At 37.4% G+C, this 22095-nt stretch overlaps 1 protein-coding gene across 1 annotated transcript in view; it reads left to right on the top strand.

The window, feature by feature from the left end:
- Positions 1-22095, top strand: part of TEK (TEK receptor tyrosine kinase) — a 237637-nt gene that overhangs the window by 211554 nt on the left and 3988 nt on the right. Inside the window, exons 16-21 of the mRNA XM_053702592.1 lie at positions 7374-7484; positions 8826-9016; positions 12433-12546; positions 15182-15252; positions 20235-20275; positions 21140-21236. Coding sequence (XP_053558567.1) covers positions 7374-7484; positions 8826-9016; positions 12433-12546; positions 15182-15252; positions 20235-20275; positions 21140-21236 — 625 coding nt within the window. The remainder of the gene's footprint in view (positions 1-7373; positions 7485-8825; positions 9017-12432; positions 12547-15181; positions 15253-20234; positions 20276-21139; positions 21237-22095) is intronic.

Here is a 22095-nt window from a genome sequence, read left to right as displayed (position 1 = left end):
TATCATTTGCAAACTGATTATATACTCCAGGAGTAAACATAACACCTGTTATTATTTATGGTATTAAGGTTTAAACATGCAATACAGACACAGATTTAGCCGTTATGATATGTAACATCTTTATTAAACTTACAATTAAATAAAACCAAGTTTCATAAAAAAACAGAAGTGCAACTTTAAAATATAAAAAAAAAACAACTGTAAACTGTATTGACTAAATGGAACATATTACCCAATATAAAACCGTTAACAGTTCACTGTTAATAATTAAAACAAGTATCAAGTAACTCAACACAACAAAAAGTTTCTGCAGATAGCACAGGATCAGCATAACTTAAACCCATACTTGTGGGTTATGCTTATTTCTATAGGAAGAATCAATTGATTGTTCACAGATTAAAAAAAGTTTCGGCAACGATATTAGCACTGCTCTAGAACTTCCAAACTCATTATATACTCCTGGAGTAAAGGTTTATTAACCTGTTTTTATTTATGGTATTAAGGTTTGAACATGCAATACAGATTTAACAGATTGATTATAACAACTTGCATAAAATGTTTTTGTCAGCAAATTTTGATTTAGTTTTAGTCATAGTCTTTTGACTAAAATGTCATTTTGATTTAGTCTTAGTCATAGTCTTTTGACTAAAATGTCATTTTAGTTTTAGTCGTATTTTAGTCATCAGAATTTCTTTAGTTTTATAGTCATTTTAGTCTAGTTTTAGTCGACGAAATTAACACTGGTGAGCAGCACCATCCAGCGATTGGAGAGCCCCTCTATGAAATCCGATGTGACGGGGTAACAGTGCTATGATTCTCGGGCAGTCAATTCCTATTTTCAGCCGACGCAAACTAACCTCCTGTATATTAGTAGTAATGATCCTCCAGGCAGGCAGTGCAATGGATCGAGCCACGTGGTTCTTATGAGTAGGCTTACTTTCCCTATCCTTCTGGAGTGCGGTAAATCTAAGGGGTATAGTATTCTGCTGAGCTCCCGGTGTGACTTTTCCCCTTGGCTTGGCCTCGACATCTGTAGGAGGATCTCCTGATATGACATCCATCGTTGTACTTGAGGGCGAACAGATTGACGGTTGCAGGTCCGTACACCAGGCAATATGATCAGCTGTATCTGCAGGATCACCGGGTATGTTGTGCTTTGTTCCGACATCTGCCAACTAAGATCCTCCATACTTGGAGTATGTTGCTCCATAAAAACTTGGGGTAAAACTTTGTGGCAGTGTGATGGGTCTGGGGCAGAACTGTCAGTCTTACCGGTACCTTCCCCTATCGGTGTTGCAATCTGAGACGGAGCTATAGCAGCTTTCAGTTCAGCGAAAAGGGTCTGCTGGTGGAGGTCCATGCAGCGCATCAAGGCTCGAAGGGCAGATAGGATTTGATCCCCCATGGGATTGGAGGTGTTATTTCTCTATCAGTCTAAACAGTGCGGAGGTAAATGCAGATATGGTGGTGTATATGTTACAGCGGATACACCTAGGAAGTAGGCCTCTGTGTCGTTAGCGTTTCTTTTAAGTTTTATCTCCCCAAAATATGTAATCCATATCGTAGGATGTGCTAGGAACAAAAAGCAGAGATTTATGAATTCTTATGATGCCAAGAATTAACTTTTTTAAAGATCAGATTCCAGGAGCTCTGAGATGGTGCTACTTTCTCCTTCGGCGGTTGGCTCCGCCCCCTGCCTGAGTGTTTCTGTGTGTGTGCCTGAGTGTTTTTGTGTGTGTGTCTAAGTGTTTGTGCCTGAGTGTTTTTGTGTGTGTGTTTCTGTGTGTGTGCCTGAGTGTTTCTGTGTGTGTGCCTGAGTGTTTTTGTGTGTGTGTCTAAGTGTTTGTGTGTGTGCCTGAGTGTTTTTGTGTGTGTGTGTGTGTGTGTGTGTCTGAGTGTTTTTGTGTGTGTGTTTTTGTGTGTGTGTCTGAGTGTGTTTCCTGAGTGTTTGTGTGTGTGTGTGTGTGTGCCTGTGTTTTTGTGTTTGTGTGTGTCTGCTTTCTGGGGGGAGGGGGGGGACACCATAAGTTACCGCACCGGGTGACACCAACCCTAGTGACACCACTGCAGACATGCAAAGAAACACACAAACAATCTCAGACACAGACACCCACACTGACACTCAGCACTTGTTTACATTGACCTGACAAGTAATGAGGTAGACTACAGTGTTGTCAAAAAAGTAGATTTACAAGATAAAATATGGAATTCTGATTATCTTTTAGTCAAGGAAGATGCCAACAGCATGCAGTGGCTGAAAGGAAGGGCCCTGAACTGCCTAAACAATAATTTAAAGGTTAAGTGGTGTATTGGTGACTTCCAGAAAAGGTCTCATTAGTCTCAAAGTCTGTAGAAAGATGTGAATCAGTAGTAAGGTTAAAATGTCCTAAAAAGAAACAGACAATGGGCACACACACAAACTCAAACACAAACTTACACATACACCCAAGGAAACACCCACAGAGACAGCCTCAGAAAACACACAAAGACATACACACTCACAGACACCCACAGAAAACAAACAAAGACATACACACACACACAAAGACATACATACACACACACACACACCCTCACAGAGACCTCCACAGAAAATGCACAAGGACAGACACAAACCCTCACAGAGAGATTAACCGGAAAAAAAAAACACATACACACTCATAGAGACACCAACAAAAGCACAAAGACATAAACACAGACACCCACAGAAACACTCACAGGAGGTAACATGTTTGCACATTGCCATCCCCTAAATTAACAGTGTGTGACATGCATGATAAAAAAAAATTGCAGAAATGAAGAGATCACTTTTTAAAAGAATCATATTTGTAAGTGTGCAAACAAAAATACTTCTGTGAATTAAAAAATGTACATTATTTATCTGTCAGAATAGGTAGATGAAGAAAAGTACTTTTGAAAGGTTGACATATGTTTGGTCTCCCCCTCCATTATGCCCAACCAAAAGCACCACTTCAAATCTGGTGTACATATGTTCCCATCTGTCAGCTGTATTTAAGGATTTTGAAAATGCTGTACTGTATACAGGTGAAACTCGAAAAATTAGAATATCGTGCAAAAGTTAATTTATTTCAATAATGCAACTTAAAAGGTGAAACTAATATATGAGATAGACTTATTACATGCAAAGCAAGATAGTTCAAGCCGTGATTTGTCATAATTATGATGATTATGGCTTAAAGCTCATGAAAACCCCAAATCCACAATCTCAGAAAATTAGAATATTGTGAAAAGGTGCAATATTCTAGGCTCAAAGTGTCCCACTCTAATCAGATAATTAAGCCATAACACATGCAAAGGGTTCCTGAGCCTTTAAATGGTCTCTCAGTCTGGTTCAGTAGGAATCACAATCATTGGAAAGACTGCTGACCTGACAGTTGTGCAGAAAACCATCATTGACACCCTCCATAAGGAGGGAAAGCCTCAAAAGGTAATTGCAAAAGAAGTTGGATGTTCCCAAAGTGCTGTATCAAAGCACATTAATAAAAAGTTATGTGGAAGGGAAAAGTGTGGAAGAAAAAAGGTGCACAAGCAGCAGGGATGACCGCAGCCTGGAGAGGATTGTCAGGAAAAGGACATTTAAAAGTGTTGGGGACTTTCACAAGGAGTGGACTGAGGCTGGAGTCAGTACATCAAGAGCCACCACACACAGATGGATCCTGGACATGGGCTTCATATGTCGTATTCCTCTTATCAAGCCACTCCTGAACAACAAACAACATCAGAAGCGTCTTACCTGGGCTAAAGAAAAACAGACTTGGTCTGTTGCTCAGTGGTCCAAAGTCCTCTTTTCTGATGAGAGAAAATTTTGCATCTCATTTGGAAACCAAGGACCCAGAGTATGGAGGAAGAATGATGCTTGAAGTCCAGTGTGAAGTTTTGACAGTCTGTGTTGATTTGGGGAGCCATGTCATCTGCTGGTGTTGGTCCACTGTGCTTCATTAAGTCCAGGGTCAATGCAGCCGTCTACCAGGAGATTTTGGAGCACTTCATGCTTCCTTCCGCAGACGAGCTCTATGGGGATGCTGACTTCATTTTCCAGCAGGACTTGGCACCTGCCCACACTGCCAAAAGCACCAAAACCTGGTTTAATGACTGTGAGATTACTGTGTTTGATTGGCCAGCAAACTCGCCTGACCTGAACCCCATAGAGAATCTATGGGGCATTGCCAAGAGAAAGATGAGAGACATGAGACCAAACAATGCAGAAGAGCTGAATGCCGCTATTGAAGCATCCTGGTCTTCCATAACACCTCAGCAGTGCCACAGGCTGATAGCTTCCATGCCACGCCGCATTGAGGCAGTAATTGCTGCAAAAGGGGCCCAAAATACTGAGTACATACAGTATGCATGCATATACTTTTCAGAGGTACGATATTGTTCTATGTACAATCCTTGTTTTATTGATTGCATGTAATATTCTAATTTTCTGAGATTGTGGATTTAGGGTTTTCATGAGCTGTAAGCCATAATCATCACAATTATGACAAATCATGGCTTGAACTATCTTGCTTCGTATGTAATGAGTCTATCTCAAATATAAGTTTCACCTTTTAAGTTGCATTAGTGAAATAAATGAACTTTTGCACGATATTCAAATTTTTCAAGTTTCACCTGTATGGTCTTGGTGGAACCATAAGCTGTGGCACTAGGTCTCATACCATACTAAACACTGGGACACTGAACCCAAAAAAATTATTTTGTGATTCAGATAGAGCATGCAATTTTAAGCAACTTTCTAATTTACTCCTATGTTTCTTTGTTCTCTTGCTATCTTTATATAAAAAAGAAGGCATCTAAGCTTTTTTCTTGGTTCAGCACGCTGGACAGCAGTTTCTGATTGGTGGATGAATTTATCCACCAATCAGCAAGGACAACCTAGGTTGTTCACCAAAAATGGGTTGGCATCTAAATTTACATTCTTGCATTTCAATTAAAGATACCAAGAGAATAAAGAAGATTTGATAATAGGAGTAAATTAGAAAGTTGCTTAAAATTTAATGCTCTATCTGAATCACAAAAGAAAAAATTTGGGTTCAGTGTCCCTTTAAGTTAACCTGTCTCATTTCAAACACTGAGAAATCTTAGCCTGAGAGTACAACATTTTATGCAGATGTAAAAATCTTAGATAAATGCCTCCTGGCATCTGAAAAGTCCTTGCATAAACTGTAATGTAATGAATATATATATATATTAAAAGAAAATCTGCCAAAAGGGCACCTCTACCATTTGTTTATTGAGGAGGAAACATTTCTGCAGGGTTTTAAATATAGAATTTCTTCAGCATTGTCAAATAATCATAAATACACTGCTGCATATTGCTAAAAAATTGTTTTGTTTTTATGGACCCCTGGCCCCACCACACAATTACCACACTGAAGTTACAATCTGAAATTGCACAAATAAATAAAAAACATTTACTAAGTAAGTCCTACCTACTCTGCAAATTAAAGTGATCTGCTGTCTGACTCTGGCACACACTGTACAAACTAAGGGCCAAGTCTGTCTCACACTGTGCATAGTGGTTTAGTGCACACTCTTAAATCTTCTCAAATGCAAATGCTTTACTCCTTGTAATGACATTTCCAACGCTCAACAGCACTCTGCTGTAGTGCCCTCTGGTGTCTGCCAAAAAAAAAAAAAAAATTAGGGTCTAATCTTAGGTCTCTTGTGTGTATATGACTAACAGGAAATACAGGGTCAGGAGTCTAAGCACTAGTCTCAAGTGGTTTGCTGATGTCATAGGGGCCATAGGTGCAGGGGGTCTTTATATGGAGATATGACGCTCAGAGAGGCTCCAGGCGAGGGAATGTCATGCTTTGTGTATATGGCTGACAAAAAACTGCATGGTAATTTGAGTGTGATATGAGGTTTATTAGAAAGTGCAGAATTCATACAGGTTCAGTTAGAGAATATCACCACTGAAAAATATAAAAATGGAAAATGAGATGAATAATTTCAGCTGGCAGTTATAGGGTTACTTAAGGAAATGCTGTGTGACACAGATGCACATTTTACACTGGATTGTGTAAAATGTGCTTAAATGACTTACTTGATTGCTAGGAAGCAATGGTACAAGGAGGAGTGAAGAGGTCTATAATCTACTAGTCTATAATTCTACTCAGTCTGGGGTATACTTGGGAAGTCGTCATTAGGTGACACAAAGCCTAGTTTTTATAAGGCAGATGTTTATATGATGTACGTAGTTGCATTATCACCTATGATAATGGATAGGGGCTGGGGAATACTTGGGTAGCAGTCACTGAGTGGCACAAAGCTTAGTTTTTATAGGTCATATTTTTATATGATGTATATATTTGCATTATCAACTATTCAAATGGATAGGGGCAGTAGAGTCAAGGGGATCTTGAGGGATCCTATCCCCAAGTTAGGATCTTAACTTTGGTGTCATTTGATTCTGCTCAGTCTGGGTATACCTGGGTAGTAGTCACTTAGTGACACAAAGCCTAGTTTGTATAGGTCAGATGTTCATACAATGTATGTGTTTGACATTTTCCCCTATGGGAGTGAAAAGGGGCAGTGCATTTAGGGGGCTCTTGCTGGGTCCTATCCCCAATTTAGGGTCCTAAGTTTGATATCATTGTATTCTGTTCAGTGTGGGGTTTACTTGAATAGTAGTCACTAAGTGACACAAAGAACAGTTTTTATAGGACAGGTGTTTATATGATGTATGCATTTGCATTATCACCTATGAGAGTGGATAGGGGCAGTGCATTAAGGGTGCTCTTGAAGGGTCCTATCCGCAAGTTAGGGTCTTAATTTTGGTCTCATTTGATTCCTCTTAGTCTGACTCTGGGGAATACGTGGGTAGTAGTCATTAAGTGACACAAAGCCTAGTTTTTTTATAGGGCAGCTCCTTATATAATCTATGTATCTTAACTTTTGGTGTCATTTGATTATGCTCAGTCTGGGGTATATTCATAAATATTTAAACTGAAGATATTTTTTTTTGACAAAACATAGAACTCACATATATTTTAATCAATTAATTAGTTTAGTAGGTATTTAAAAAAAATGTATATCTATTATATATGTTGGATTAAATATTGCATAAATGTTGACTTACATATTGTGTATAAGTTTTTATAAATGTTGTACAGAAATCATAAGATAAACTTTTATAATGGATTGGGATCAAACCCCTAGTTTTTTCTAATGGTAAAGAACAAGCGGCATGTTTACTTACCTTTTAGGATTCCTATGACATAATAACAGTGTTTCTTTATCTATACAATTTAGAGACGCTCCATTTTTGTTCTACATCAATAATGTTATATGTAGATACCAGAAGTCAAATCTATTGATTTTTTATATCTGCTTTTTTTTCTATTCAGAATATGCATCAAAAGATGATCACAGAGATTTTGCAGGCGAACTGGAAGTCCTCTGTAAATTAGGAAATCATCCAAATATCATAAACCTTCTTGGGGCTTGTGAACATCGAGGTGAGTTTACCACATGGTAAATGATAAAATTCTGTTGGAAAGTTAAAGGGACACTGAACTTAATTTTTTCTTTTGTGATTCAGATAGAGCAAGCAACTTTCTAATTAATTCCTATTATCAATTTTTCTTTGTTCTCTTGCTATCTGTATTTGAAAAAGAAGGCATCTAAGCTTTTTTTCTTGGTTCAGAACTCTCGACAGCACTTTTTTATTGGTGGATGAATTTATCCACCAATCAGCAAGGACAACCCTGGTTGTTCACCAAAAATGGGCCGGCATCTAAACTTACATTCTTGCATTTAAAATAAAGATACCAAGAGAATAAAGAAAATTTCATAATTGGAGTAAATTAGAAAGTTGCTTAAAATGTCATGCTCTATCTGAATCACAAAATAAAAAAATTGGGTTCAGTGTCCCTTTAAGAAGAGAACAAAAATGGCTATAAAGTCTTCTCAGTCCTACTGTCCTCTGCATCAATAGGTCATATTATATACTCATATACTCATCAAAGGGACATAAAACAACCATTACATTTGTGTAAAATGTGTACTTGCCTACCTTCCATTGGGATAAGTACATTCTATAATCTAGGTTTTCTTTAAAATGCTGCCCAAATAAGCTATGTGATTGCTTAGACCGGCAAACAAACTCATTTTCAATTAGCCCTAATTGGCCTCTCTGATAAAGTGTGGAGTTTCCCATATGAGTTGCGTATGAGGACTGTGTGTACATGAAGCATATGCTGAACACTGCTTATATATATTTAATCTACTTTTCTAAACTAGACTCAGCTGGACATTTTCATGATTGTTTATAAATTAGTCACAATTGAGGGAAATTAAATAAAGATTTACTCTGTGTTTTAAAGTAGCTTTGCAAATCATTTAAGGGATACTAAACCCATTTTTTTCTTTCATGATTCAGATAGAACATGCAATTTAAAGCAACTTTCTTATTTGCTCCTAGCATAATTTTTTCTTCGTTCTCTTGCTATTTTTATTTGAAAAGCAAGAACGTAAGTTTAGGAGCCGGCCCATTTTTGTTTCAGCACCTGGGTTGCGCTTGCTGATTGGTGGCTAAATGTACCAAAAATGGCCAGGCTCCTTAACTTAGATTCCTGCTTTTTCAAATAAAAATAGCAAGAGAACGAAAAAAATAATTATAATAGGAGTAAATTAGAAAGTTGCGTAAAAATTGTACGCTCTATCTGTATCATAAAAGAAAAAAATTGGGTTTAGTGTCCCTTTAATAGGGTGGCAATATGACATGTTTTTAAAGTGCTTATTTTGCCTTTTGCAGTGGAACACTTTTGGCTTTGTTTGATTCCTTCTTTTGTATTTAGGCTACTTGTACTTGGCTATAGAATATGCTCCGCATGGTAACTTATTAGACTTCTTGAGAAAAAGCAGAGTACTGGAGACGGACCCTGCGTTTGCCATAGCCAACAGCACTGCTTCCACCTTATCCTCACAGCAGCTCCTGCATTTTGCAGCGGATGTGGCACGAGGCATGGATTACTTAAGTCAAAAGCAGGTTATTATCTTTTTTATATGTTAACTTATTGCACTTTGTGTTTCAAATGATGCATTTTCAATTAAAGGGTCATAAAAATTCAAAAATAAAATATTGAACAAAACTCCAGAGCAATACGGTACTGGGAAGTAGGTGGTGACTGAGCACATGTGCCCCTTGTCATTGACTCACAAGATGTGTTTAGCTAGCTCCCAGTAGTGCACCACTGCTCTTGAGTTGATTTGTGTTTATCCTAATGTTTCCACCTCGGCGATGTTTTCCTGGATACTTATGACTTACACATGTTGCAGGGTGTGCAGGAAGGAACATGAATAGTGCTGTCCATGTTCACTATTTTTGTGCTATCCAGCAGCACAATACATTTTCCCCTCTGCACACCCTGCAGCATGTATAGCTCATAAGTGTCCAGGAAAACATGACTGAGTTGGCAACTTTAGTTTATCCCCTTTGCACGGGAGTTATTTACTAGCAATAGTGCAATAATAAAAGTCTCTAACACGTTAGGACATTTTTCTTTTTGCACTTGTTTGTCTCTTTAGACCACAGCCCATAATCTTTCTTCAAAATGGTAAACAGAGGTGGCTTAGCAGACCATAACTCATAAAAAGCTTACATTAATGCTTATTATAGTAGTATTCAAGACTTTTCTCTTTCCAGTGAGGGGGTCTCATGTGTATGGGATTTTTGTCAGGGAGGGTAGCAATATTTATTGGTCAACCCTGTTTTGTTGCCTTAATGCTTTAGTCATATTCATTTGCTATCTTTACTTTGGCCATATAATATCTAGGCTGCATCTACCATCCTGACATTAGAAATACGTGGCTGTCTCATGACTAGTGTGTTAAGACAATACCTTTTTTATAATAACCACCAATCATGTGATGACTCGTTTGAAACAGGTGCCCCTCCTTGTTAAATAATAGTCCTCATATTGGTACATAGATATTTGTTGCAAGTTAAAGGGACATTCCAGTCAACATTTAAATGCACATAGATGAATTACATATTTGAATAGAAACATATTTGTAATATACACATATTAGCAAAAACACTTCTAGTAAAAGTTGTCACTGTTTTAGTGTTAACATTTTTCTCTGCACGTGCATGTGAAGCATAGCTAGATATTCTCAGTACACCAGTATTTTAAAAAGACAAGTGTATATAAAAATATACAGTAAAGCGCTATAGATACACCGCAAAATATATAGCGATAACCACAATAGATACAGTAAATAAAATACGTGTGTACAATATAAAGCCTATAGAATAAATATTCACATATAAATACACAGGTGACTGATTATTAGGTCCAATCAAACACCAGTACTTACAAAACCAAAGTCCACAGTTAAAGTTCAAGTGGTATTGCAATATATTAGGCTATCAACTGCCAAAAAGAAATGCAGTCCCGCTGCTCCTCTAAAGTGAACTTCCAAAGTTCCCACGTAGCTGAAAGAAAGAAAAGGAGAGGAGCGCCGACTCAAATGTAGTGTATAACAGTTTATTTGAACAAGCAAAATGGATTAAAAACACTCACAAGATAGATAGATATACTATTCACATCAAGGCCGACTGCCAAACGTATCCCCCTGATGTCTACTCAGGTTCACTCCGGTATTGGATAATAAGGTATCGGGATATCCAAGCCTCACACTGTGTTAACCGTCCTTTCCGATCCCGCTCTGCAGTCACGGGAAGGTGACGTCTTAGGTGCGTTCAGCGTAGATTCTCGGCTGTTGGCAGTAGGATGTAAGCTACGGTTCCCTCTTAGGGACAAAAAGGTAGCAAACTTGTATATTTCTTCAACGCGTTTCGTCCCGATCGACGGGACTTTATCAAGAATATCAATACTGCTCCACAGAGGCCTTTATATACCGGGAAGTAGCCAATGATAACCCGGCTATAATTCATATGTTATCCAATCATTTGATCAAAATTCATAATAGTTCCCATAAATATATAATTCATTACGATCTCTAAAAACTCTGGTCGTCGCCTGGTTAGGAGCTCCGCTCTTCCTTCCTGTGCGTTGCCTGCCCTAGGACTTGTTCAAATAAACTGTTATACACTACATTTGAGTCGGCGCTCCTCTCCTTTTCTTTCTTACACCAGTATTTTAAATACGGCAGCTGCTCAGATCATCAGTGGGGCTTGTATCATGTCAGCAATTAACAAATTGAGTCATTACCAGATGTTACAAGCACCTTAGGCTCTCTGAGCAAGTGCTGTGTTTAAAATGCTGGTGCATGGTGCATACTTAAATACACTTTGTAACAACTATAGCTTTTATTAGAAGCATTTTTGCTAATGCATCTATATTACAAAATTGCTTCTGTTCATTACCGAAATGCACCCATGTGGTTTCCAATTTTGTCTGGAATATCCCTTTAAGAACTAAACCATTATTTAGCATTGTGTGTCTGGTGGGGGGGTCCATAATTGGCTTTAACAGATAATGGCTGCAAAACAATGCACTTTATCCTAACAATATGACTGTGGCTAGTCTTGTCAGCTGCAGACTCAAGCCCAAATGAGACAAGTGTTGGGTGGAGTTGGCTATTGAAAAATAATTGCAAAAACAAGATGTTATTTTGTTTAAAAATGTTTATACTTTGCTGATATGTTATTCTATAACAAGACAACAGAAGGTGTTTACTCTTCCCGTAAAACTGGAAGTTACAGACTTAAAGGGACAGTCTAGTCAAAATTAAACTTTCATGATTCAGATAGGGCATGCAATTTTAAACAACTTTCCATTTTACAGTTATTATCAAATTTGTCTTGTTCACTTGGTATTCTTGGTATTCTTTGTTGAAAGCTAAATCTTGGTATGCTTAAATGGTAATTTCTAAGCCCTTGGAGAGTGGAGACTGCCTCTTATCTCAGTGCATTTTAACACTTTCCACAGCTAGACAGTGCTAGTTCATGTGTTCCATATAGATAACATTGTGTTCACACCCGTGGAGTTATTTATGAGTCAGCACTGATTGGCTAAAATGCAAGTCTGTCAAAATAAACGAAATAAGGGGGCAGTTTGTAGAGCCTTAGATACAAGGAAATCACAGAGGTAAAAAGTGTATTAATATAACTGTGTTGGTTATGCAAAACTGCGGAATGGATAATAAAGGGATTATCTATCTTTTAAAAAAATATATATTTTCAAGTAGACTGTCCCTTTAACACTAATCTAAACAGCTATGTGCAAGACTACACAATTTTATGAACAAATACCTGTAGAATCTCTGAGAAAGTCTAAAAGAGAACTTGTATATTTACTGTTTTGATTGAGATGATTAAAAAGTTCAAAGGAATCATTTAGACTATATTGTTATTAACCCCATTTATATTTTTATTACATAACCATACATATATATATATGTATTTATTATATTGCTAATTATTCACTTTTCTTCTAGTTCATACACAGAGATTTAGCAGCAAGAAACATTTTGGTTGGGGATAACTATGTCGCAAAAATTGCAGACTTTGGTTTATCAAGAGGACAAGAAGTTTATGTGAAAAAAACAATGGTAAGGCTACTAAAAGTATTCACTTTGGGCCAGATTACAGATGGCACGCTAATGATACACGATATTGCTGGACCACGGTAACATTATCATGTCACTTCATATTACAAGTCCATGGTAGAGCGCGTTAACCAGAGAAGTGTTCACGCGGCTGACTTCACTTGAACACAACCTATACTTTCAAGCGAAAGACAAAACTGCTAGAATATTTAGCACGACTTGAGACCTGGGAGTATATTTACTAAGCAGCGGATGCTGCTTTTTCCACGTGAGCCTTCTGGCTCCTCTTAAGACCGCTGCTCCTAAACTCGTGGCGGACTGCAATCATCCCGATCTGATCGAGATGATTGACACCCCCTGCTAGCAGCCGATTGGCCAGGAATGTGCAGGGGGCGGCATTGCACAAGCATTTCTTGTGAAATGCTTGTGCATTGTTAAATGCCAATAGTGTATGCTGTCGGCATTTAGTGATGCAGGACGGACATGATTCGCTATAGCGAATCATGTCCGCCCGGGGTTTGATAAATCTACCCTCTGAAGTAAACTGTAAGGGTTAAAAAAAAATTGACAAAACACATTTTAGACACATTAAATCAAGTATTACATACATATACAATTTTTAATAAAAACATATCATTATATTATAGGACAAGTTGTTTGACTGGGAACGGCAACAAAATGTGTATATATATGTCTAAATTTGTATGTGTGTATATATACAGTATATATATATATATATGTGTGTGTATATGGGCATATTTATGTGTTTATATATGTAAATATGTATGTGCACCCATAGATACATATATACACATAAATACACCTACATACAGCCCTTTCCAGTCAAATACATCTCCCCCTCTCTCTCTCCCCCTCTCTCTCCCCCTCTCTCTCTCCCCCCCCCTCTCTCTCCCCCTCTCTCTCTCCCCCTCTCTCTCTCTCCCCTCTCTCTCCCCCCTCTGTCTCTCTCCCCCCCTCTCTCTCTCCCCCCTCTCTCTCTCTCCCCCTCTCTCTCTTACCCCCTCTCTCTCTTACCCCCTCTCTCTCTTACCCCCTCTCTCTCTCCCCCCTCTCTCTCTCCTCTCTCTCTCTCTCTCTCTCTCTCTCTCTCTCTCTCTCTCCCCTCTCTCTCTCTCTCCTCCCTCTCTCTCTCAATCCCCTCTCTCTCTCCCCTCTCTCTCTCTCTGTCTCTCTCCCCCTCTCTCCCCCCCCCCTCCATCCCCCTTCTCTCTCCCCCTCTCTCTCTCCTCCCCCTCTCTCTCCCCCTTTTCTTTTGCTCTCTCTCTTTTGCTCTCTCTCTTTCCCCCCTCTTATTTTCTCTCTCCCCCTCTATTTTGCTCTCTCTCCCCCCTCTCTTGCTCTTTCCCCTCTCTTATCCTATCTTTAGCTCTTTCCCATCTCTTTTGTTCTCTCCCCCTCTTTCTATTTCTCCCCCCTCTCTATCTCTCTCCCCTCTATCTCGCGTGCGTGACCGCTCCCCCCTTCACGCCCATCCATGCCCACACTCGCAACGTCACACACCCACTCACGCCCAGCCACGCCCACTTCTGCCTGCACCGCAGATCAGGTAGGGACTCTAAGGTCAGGTGTGTTTGTCCTCGTGCTGTCTCTACTGCGCATGACAGTTGTTTCCTGGTGGCCGCATGTGGCCTATAGGCTGCTGGTTGCCCATTTTTATTCAATGCCATTGCAATACATTACATGCAAGTCTATCTGACGTAATTCAGCTACCAAATTAAAACTATAACCCAACCATTAAATCTGTTTTTATGCATAAATAGGGTAAAAACTATAAGAAACAGGCTTTTTGTTTGGGGTTTTTCATAGAACTATAATGAAGTAGGTAGCAAGCACAAACAAGGAATAAGTCTGGATGATGTCTTTAAACAGTGAAACTTAATGCATGTGTAGCAAACACAGTATGGTTTTTTTTATCATCATTTGTATAAATCACCTGTTCTATTAGTTCCTAATTTGTTTTCTTACTTTTTAATCTGTAAGCTTCTATCATTTCTAAAATCAAAGCTCTGGTGCCACCAAGTGTCAGCAACTATAAATACACAGACAAATATCAAGGGTTAAGTTGTGTGTAGATACTTTATTATTATCGGTTATTTGTAGAGCGCCAACAGATTCCGCAGTGCTAATATACTATGTATAATAGCACATAAATACAAACTCACACATAGATATTCACACTCTCTAACTCACAAACACTATCACACACTCTCTTAACACACTAACAGACACTCATACACACACTCTCTCTCATACACTAACAGACACTTACACACACACACTCTTTCATACACTAACACTCTTACACACACAAACTCTCTCATACACTAACACACATTCACACACACACACACACACACACTCTCTCATACACTAACATACACTTACACACACATACTCTCTCACACACATTCTCAATTCCCTAAAAATCAGAAGTTTAGAACTTTGAAATGTATGCAGGTTGGTAGAAAATCTAATAGGCTCTCTTTTAAGAATGCAGTAGATGTATCTACTTCCCCTAATTTGCACTGTGCTTACTGTATGTGGTTGTGTTGTTTCTATTCCAATTTCTATGTTTTATTTGCATAAACATTTTTATCTATCTTTTTTTTTTTTTCAGGGACGACTTCCAGTTCGATGGATGGCAATTGAATCTTTGAACTACAGCGTTTATACATCAAACAGTGATGTGTAAGTCTTTTTTTTTTTTTTTTAAATGGACAGATTTTTATGTATGAAGGTTTGGCGGACCTGATCCGACACTGCGGATCAGGTCCGCCAGACCTCGCTGAATACGGCGAACAATACGCTCGCCATATTCAGCATTGCACCAGCAGCTCACAAGAGCTGCTGGAGCAACGCCGCCCCCTGCAGACTCGCGGCCAATCGGGTGCCAGCAGGGGGGTGTCGATCAACCCGATCGTACTCGATCGGGTTGATTTCCGGCGATGTGTGTCCGCCTGCTCAGAGCAGGCGGACAGGTTATGAAGCAGCGGTCTTTGTGACCGCTGCTTCATAGCTGCTGTTTCTGGCGAGTCTGCAGGCTCGCAAGAAACACAGGGCATCAAGCTCCATACGGAGCTTGATACATATGCCCCATGGACTCAATTAAATTAGTTTGAGAATCAGCTGTTAGATTGTAATTTCTATTTATGCAATGCTTGTAAGGTGGAAAGAATGTTCATAGGTAATAAATGTAAAATAAGAAAGAAAAAACTTTTATGTAAGAATGTAGAGCTCTGGCATGAGCATAAGGGAACATGTGTGTGTGTGTGTATATAAATATATATATATATATATATATATATACACACACATATATACACACATATATACAAGCAGATACAACTTTTAAAATGAATACAGTTCAGCTCAACAAAACAACAACAGCTAAAATACCTCTTCTACTCACTCTGTATAACTTAAAGCCAGATAAGTTGAATGTGATGAATTATAGATTTTTCATTGCGTCTTCTTTTGCGTGTCCTTTCTTCTAGTATTGTACCTCGCTTGTTTTGTGCCTCTTGGGGTATTTCCCATCTGGAGTGTATCATTATCCAGCAGTGGAAAAGAGTGGAGAAGACATAGACAGGAATAATAAAGTTTAGAATATTTGAATCAATTTGTTAGTGCATATACAAGACATTAACTCAAATAGTATGCCCTCAAGCACAATAAAATGGTTTGATAATGTCAAGTAAGGAAAATACAGTCTTAAATAAAACGTTTTTGCACCCTACTGGGTACAGACTAGAGAGTTTGTGAATGCATAGAACAGGATACCATGAGGGTAATAATTATATAAAAAGAAAAATTATATAAAAAAGAAAAACAGGGAAAAAAACCCAATATGGAGCCTCCTTACAAAACTCAGTAGTAGAAGCACCCCCCATATTCCTGGCTGATAGCTGGATACGTTGGCATCATTTGGGGTACCGCTCAGAGCAAGCTCCAAAAAATAAAACTCAGTTTCGGACATCCAGATTTTTAAATGCAATAGTGGCTAATCAGATTATGTTGGTTTTTACCATTCCTTTTTTTGTTGGACAACTGAATAACTACCTGGAAAAGGACTATGAAAGGAGAAGATACCCATTCATTCTACTGGGTCCTAGGCTACCAATCTCGATTTAGCTAAACTCCTGATCACATGACCGATCTTAGCCAATCACGTTAATGCCTATTCATTAATGAATTTCATGTGAGGAAAAAGTATTTAATTTTAGCCAAACAAGCAACTACTGGAATGGGCACTTAAACTTTTTGAGTGGCGAATACGTGATTGACCACTGATGTGATTTGTTTTAATTTTTCCAAGTCCTTTCTAGCATTACAGATATTGCACAAATATTCTGTAATTCTTACACCCAGGGTGCGTGTGTACATACCTATATAATACATATTACAGTCACAGCTTAAACAGTACATTACAATTCATGTAGCCTTTATATGTGTTTATTACCAAACCGGTCAGTATTATCATTTTTTTTTTACCATATATTGGAAAACAGAACATGAACCACATGTCACTGACCCTCTAGTGGTCTCCTTTTTGCCATACAATCAAAGTGGGTATTCACCAAGGAGTCACTTAAATTGCGAGCTCTCCTAAAAGTCATTGATGGAGTTTGAGGTAATATTTTACCAAGGAAGTCATCAGATTGAAGTATATACCAATACTTTGTACATATATTATCTGTCTCATTTGATTTCATTTTAGGGACAAGTAAGGTTTTCTATCTGTATTCAAAGCTCTAGGCCTTAGTCAGTTATTTCTGAGAGTAGGCCTTAAAAGCATTTGTCTTAGAGCAATTCCTTCTCACTCTTGCATACAAAGCGCTCACCAACACCGCTCCCCTCTACCTATCCTCTCTATTCAACAAGTATACTCCAGCCCGCCCACTAAGATCCAACTGCTCCTTGCATCTGCGACTATCACCTCTTATCATGCTAGACTGCAAGACTCTCCCTCGTGCTTTGCCCTAATCTTTCTTCCTTTAAATGCTCTCTGAAGACTTTTCTGTTCAGAGAAGCTTACCACCCAACTCAATAATAAATTAATTTCACTTACCTAACATTTCCCTCATCTAACTCTGTATTAACATCTTTCTCAATCTTGCAGTCCTCACCTCCTGTTTCTCAACCTCCTACCCTTCTAGATTGTAAATTCCCACGGGAATAGGGCCCTCAATTTCTCCTGTATGTGTTTGTAAATGTTGTCCTGTGTCTTACAAGTGCTATATTGTTTTATTTAAGTTAACTGTATCCATGGACAGTGCTGTAGAATATGATGGTGCTTCATAAATAAAGCATAAAGTATAATAATAAAATAATAATAACTCTTAACTATTCTCCTCACAGACTAAATTTAAAAAGGTGGCAATTTGGATGAAATAGAACTAGGGGGGGACGAATGTGGACTTATTTTTAAGAATATGCCTCCAGTCAGTTTCTGTCATATCAGACTCCTGTGCATCTTCTAAAAGGGATAATAGATTACTTAATGCTTCTTGATCATCTTTATTTAAAGCTGGTGTTGGACTGTTTGCACCAAAATATTTTTTCAAAAGCAACTTCCTGAAAAACAGGTGAACATCTTTCATTGTGTCAAATGTGTCTCTGGAATGTGTGGGAACAAATATGATGCCTCTCTTAAGTTAAGTTTCTTCTTCTGACGTCTTGTTTGTCTCATTGATCTAGTGTGTATTGAGGTTCTTAGATTTCTTTCTTCTGATGTGCCTACTAAAGTTATTCTATTTCTTCTATTATCCAAAGTATTTCTGGATATGTTATTATATCTGTTTGAAGAATCAGATTCAGTTGTTTCACTCTCTGATGAGTTCAAGCCTTTAGCATGTTTTTTGTCTCTCCATAAATAAACTTTGTCATTTTGATAATCATTCAGATCTCTATCCGCTTTTTGTTCCTTTTTATTAGAGACAAATTTAGCAAATGTGTTGATTTCCTCTCTCATCCTTTCATAGGATTTCTGGAAATCTTTAATCTCATAGGTTTTCAAAACTACACTTATTTTTTCTATTTCATTTATCTCTGTCAATTTTTCTTTTTCATATTCAATTAATGCCTTTATCAATTTTACAGCACACTCGTGAGTATGGTTTCCCATTTCTGCTTAAACTCCTCAGTGAGATCACTAAATTATGGAAATGTTTTAATGCGTAATCCTCTACAGACAATATTGTTTTCTATATAGAAATTAAACATCCCTATAATCCGCTGCCTCTGTGTCTGCTTCTTCAGGAACTCCTTTAACTCCATTAAATTCTGTCCCCATCCTGCTCCTCCATCATAAATTTACTTAATATTCTTATTTTCTAAAATCAAAGTTTCCTTAAAGGGACACTGAACTCAAATGTTTTCTTTTATGATTCAGATAGAGCATGCAATTTTAAGCAACTTTCTAATTTACTCCTATTATCAAATTTGTTTCATTCTCTTGGTATCTTTATTTGAAATGCAAAAATGTAAGTTTAGATGCCGGCCCATTTTTGGTGAACACACTGTGTTGTTCTTGCTGATTGGTGGGTAAATTCACCTACCAATAAAATAGTGCTTTGCATGGTTCTGAACCAATAAAATAGCTTAGATTCCTTCTTTTTAAATAAAGAAAGCAAGAGAACGAAGAAAAATTGATAATAGGAGTAAATTAGAAAGTTGTTTAAAATGGCATGCTCTATCTGAATCACGAAAGAAAAAATGTGGGTTCAGTGTCCCTTTAATAACATTATCTGTCCATTTTTTAATCTCTGGATCTAAATCAAATGCAGCCATTTTAATATGTGCTCTACGCTTGACAAGGGATTAAAGATCTAAATTAGATACCCTCACCCCAATATACAAGTAGAATCCGAAAAATGTTTGCGTGGCACTATGTTAATTACATAGGGCTAGAGACTAGAGAGTTTGTGAGTACACAACCAGTTTTCTTAAGTGAAAAGGTTACATTAACTTTAAATATTAATTATTTTTTTAAAAATATATAGAACAGGATACCATAAGGGTAATAAATTAAAAAAAAGAAAGAAAAAAGGGAAAAGACACAATATGGAGCCTGCAAGCAAAAATCATTAGTAGTGCGACTCCCGGTATTCCTGGTCGATAGCTGGATACGTCGGCATCATTTGGGGCTACCGCTAAGAACAGGATCCATAGAATAGAACAGAGAATAATAAATAAGCTACTCATTTCAGGTCACATACAGGCCTTTGTAAAGCCTTAAATTTTACATAATTGAAAAAAATCAGTTTCGAACATCCAGGTCTTTAAAGGCAATAGCGGCCCATTAGATTATGTTGGTTTTACCACTCCTTTTTTAATTGGACTGTGGTATAAGTATCTGGAAGGGGACTATGAAAGGAGAAGATGCCCATTCATTCTTTTGGGTCTTCCTGATCACATGACCGATCTTTGGACTGCCACCAACTTAAAGTTACCTTATTGATTGGCTGAAGTTCTATTCAGAGACTTTGCTGCATTTTAAATGATATCCTCCTATAACTTACTTGGGACTTTTTACTGCTGTGTAGCTATATAAAAATATTACAGCACTAAGTATACCAAGCATTTTTTATCTCATTATACAATGTTATACTTATTTACACACACGCAAACATAGAAAACTACATTGTAATATATATTTTTTTTTTTTGTAGATGGTCATTTGGAGTTTTATTATGGGAAATTGTAAGCTTGGGTGAGTATTTATCCCATATCCCCTAGGGTACATTCATTTATGCTCATGTAACTACCAATAGCACCAAATGGAAGCAATTAGGTCACACAGCTGTGATCCAGCTTTTTTCTAGATTCTATTCAGTACTTATCATAAAATTAAAAGTGATAAGCTTAGTTGTTTTTAATGAAACAAGTGTTTCAAGTGACTATTACTGTCACACAGTATCAAGCAATATATGTCTTATTTATCTGTTGAATCAATTTAAACTTCTTCAGATTTTGATACTTTTATTCTTTTTGGTCAACCCAATGTTTATTGCATGTTATATTTTACTGATTGCCTGTGAGAGATCTTAATTGAAAATGTGTTGTTGTTTTTTTTAAATTTTGTTTGTTTGTTTTGTTCCCAAATGTATTATTGTATTGAAGTATTAAATGGATACTAAACTCAAGTTTATTCTTTTGTGATTCAGATAGAGCATGCAATTTTAAGCAACTTTCTAATTTACTCCTATTATCAATTTTTCTTCGTTCTCTTGCTATCTTTATTTAAAAAACAGGAATGTGAAGCTTAGGAGACAGCCCATTTTAGGTTCAGCACCCTGGATAGTGCTAGCTTATTAGTGGCTACATTTAACAAACCAATAAGCAAGCATAACCCAGGTTCTGAACCAAAAATGGGCCGGCTCCTAGGCTTTATATTCCTGCTTTTTAAATAAAGATAGCAAGAGAACGAAGAAAATTGATAATAGGAGTAAATTAGAAAGTTGCTTAAAATTGCATGCTCTATCTGAATCATGAAAGAAAAGATTTGGGTTTAGTGTCCATTTAATAGATGCATCCTGAAGCTGTGACTAAATGGCTTGCTTCTCTCTTTGGTCAGGAGGGACACCATACTGTGGATTGACATGCGCAGAACTTTATGAAAAATTGCCACAAGGATTCAGACTTGAGAAACCTCTCAACTGCGAAGATGAAGTGTAAGTTTCATTTTAAGACAATAAGTAGGAGAGGCCTATGGCCACAAATAACAAAATAGCATAATGGATATAATAAACAAACCAAGAAAGAATAGACAAACCCAAAAAAATAAATAACATAAAACTGTTAACATAAAAATTAACAAGAATTACAGGGGCAAACAAAGTGATATGTTTAAAAAATGTTTTAGTTTAAATGACATGCAATATAATTATCCTACCTTACTTAAAAAACATCACACCATAAGCACAGACAATAATAATACAATAATAAGTGCAACAAATCTATCTTTGAGGTCATATTCACTCACATCCTTATAAAGGTGATTTCCACACAGCAAAAAGGGCTTAGCAAAAAAAACCAAAACAAAACCTTTAATGTTAAACATCAAATTTGTGTTTCAGCTTGAGAATATATACTGTACTCTATTCTTAAAAGTACTACCTATATGTTCAGTATGTATTATTTTGTAAACTATTAAAAACATTTAATAAACATCTAAATTACACTTTATTTTTAGAGAACCCAAGTGCTGCCTTAAAGGGACACTGAACCCAATTTTTTTCTTTAGTGATTCAGATAGAGCATGTAATTTTAAGCAACTTTCTAATTTACTCCTATTATCAAATTTTCTTCGTTCTCTTGCTGTCTTTATTTGAAAAAGAAGGCATCTAAGCTATTTTTTGGTTCAGCCCCTGGACAGCACTTGTTTATTGGTGGGAGAATTTATCCACCAATCAGCAAGAACAACCCAGGTTGTTCGCCAAAAATGGGCCGGCATCTAAACTTACATTTTTGCTTTTCAAATAAAGATACCAAGAGAATGAAGAAAATTTGATAATAAGAGTAAATTAGAAA

This window comes from Bombina bombina, chromosome 2, assembly GCF_027579735.1.
Source record: "Bombina bombina isolate aBomBom1 chromosome 2, aBomBom1.pri, whole genome shotgun sequence".
In the NCBI taxonomy this organism is placed as follows: Eukaryota; Metazoa; Chordata; class Amphibia; order Anura; family Bombinatoridae; genus Bombina; species Bombina bombina.
Note: the sequence above shows the minus strand (reverse complement) of the source record. Positions and strands in the feature narration are given on the sequence as shown.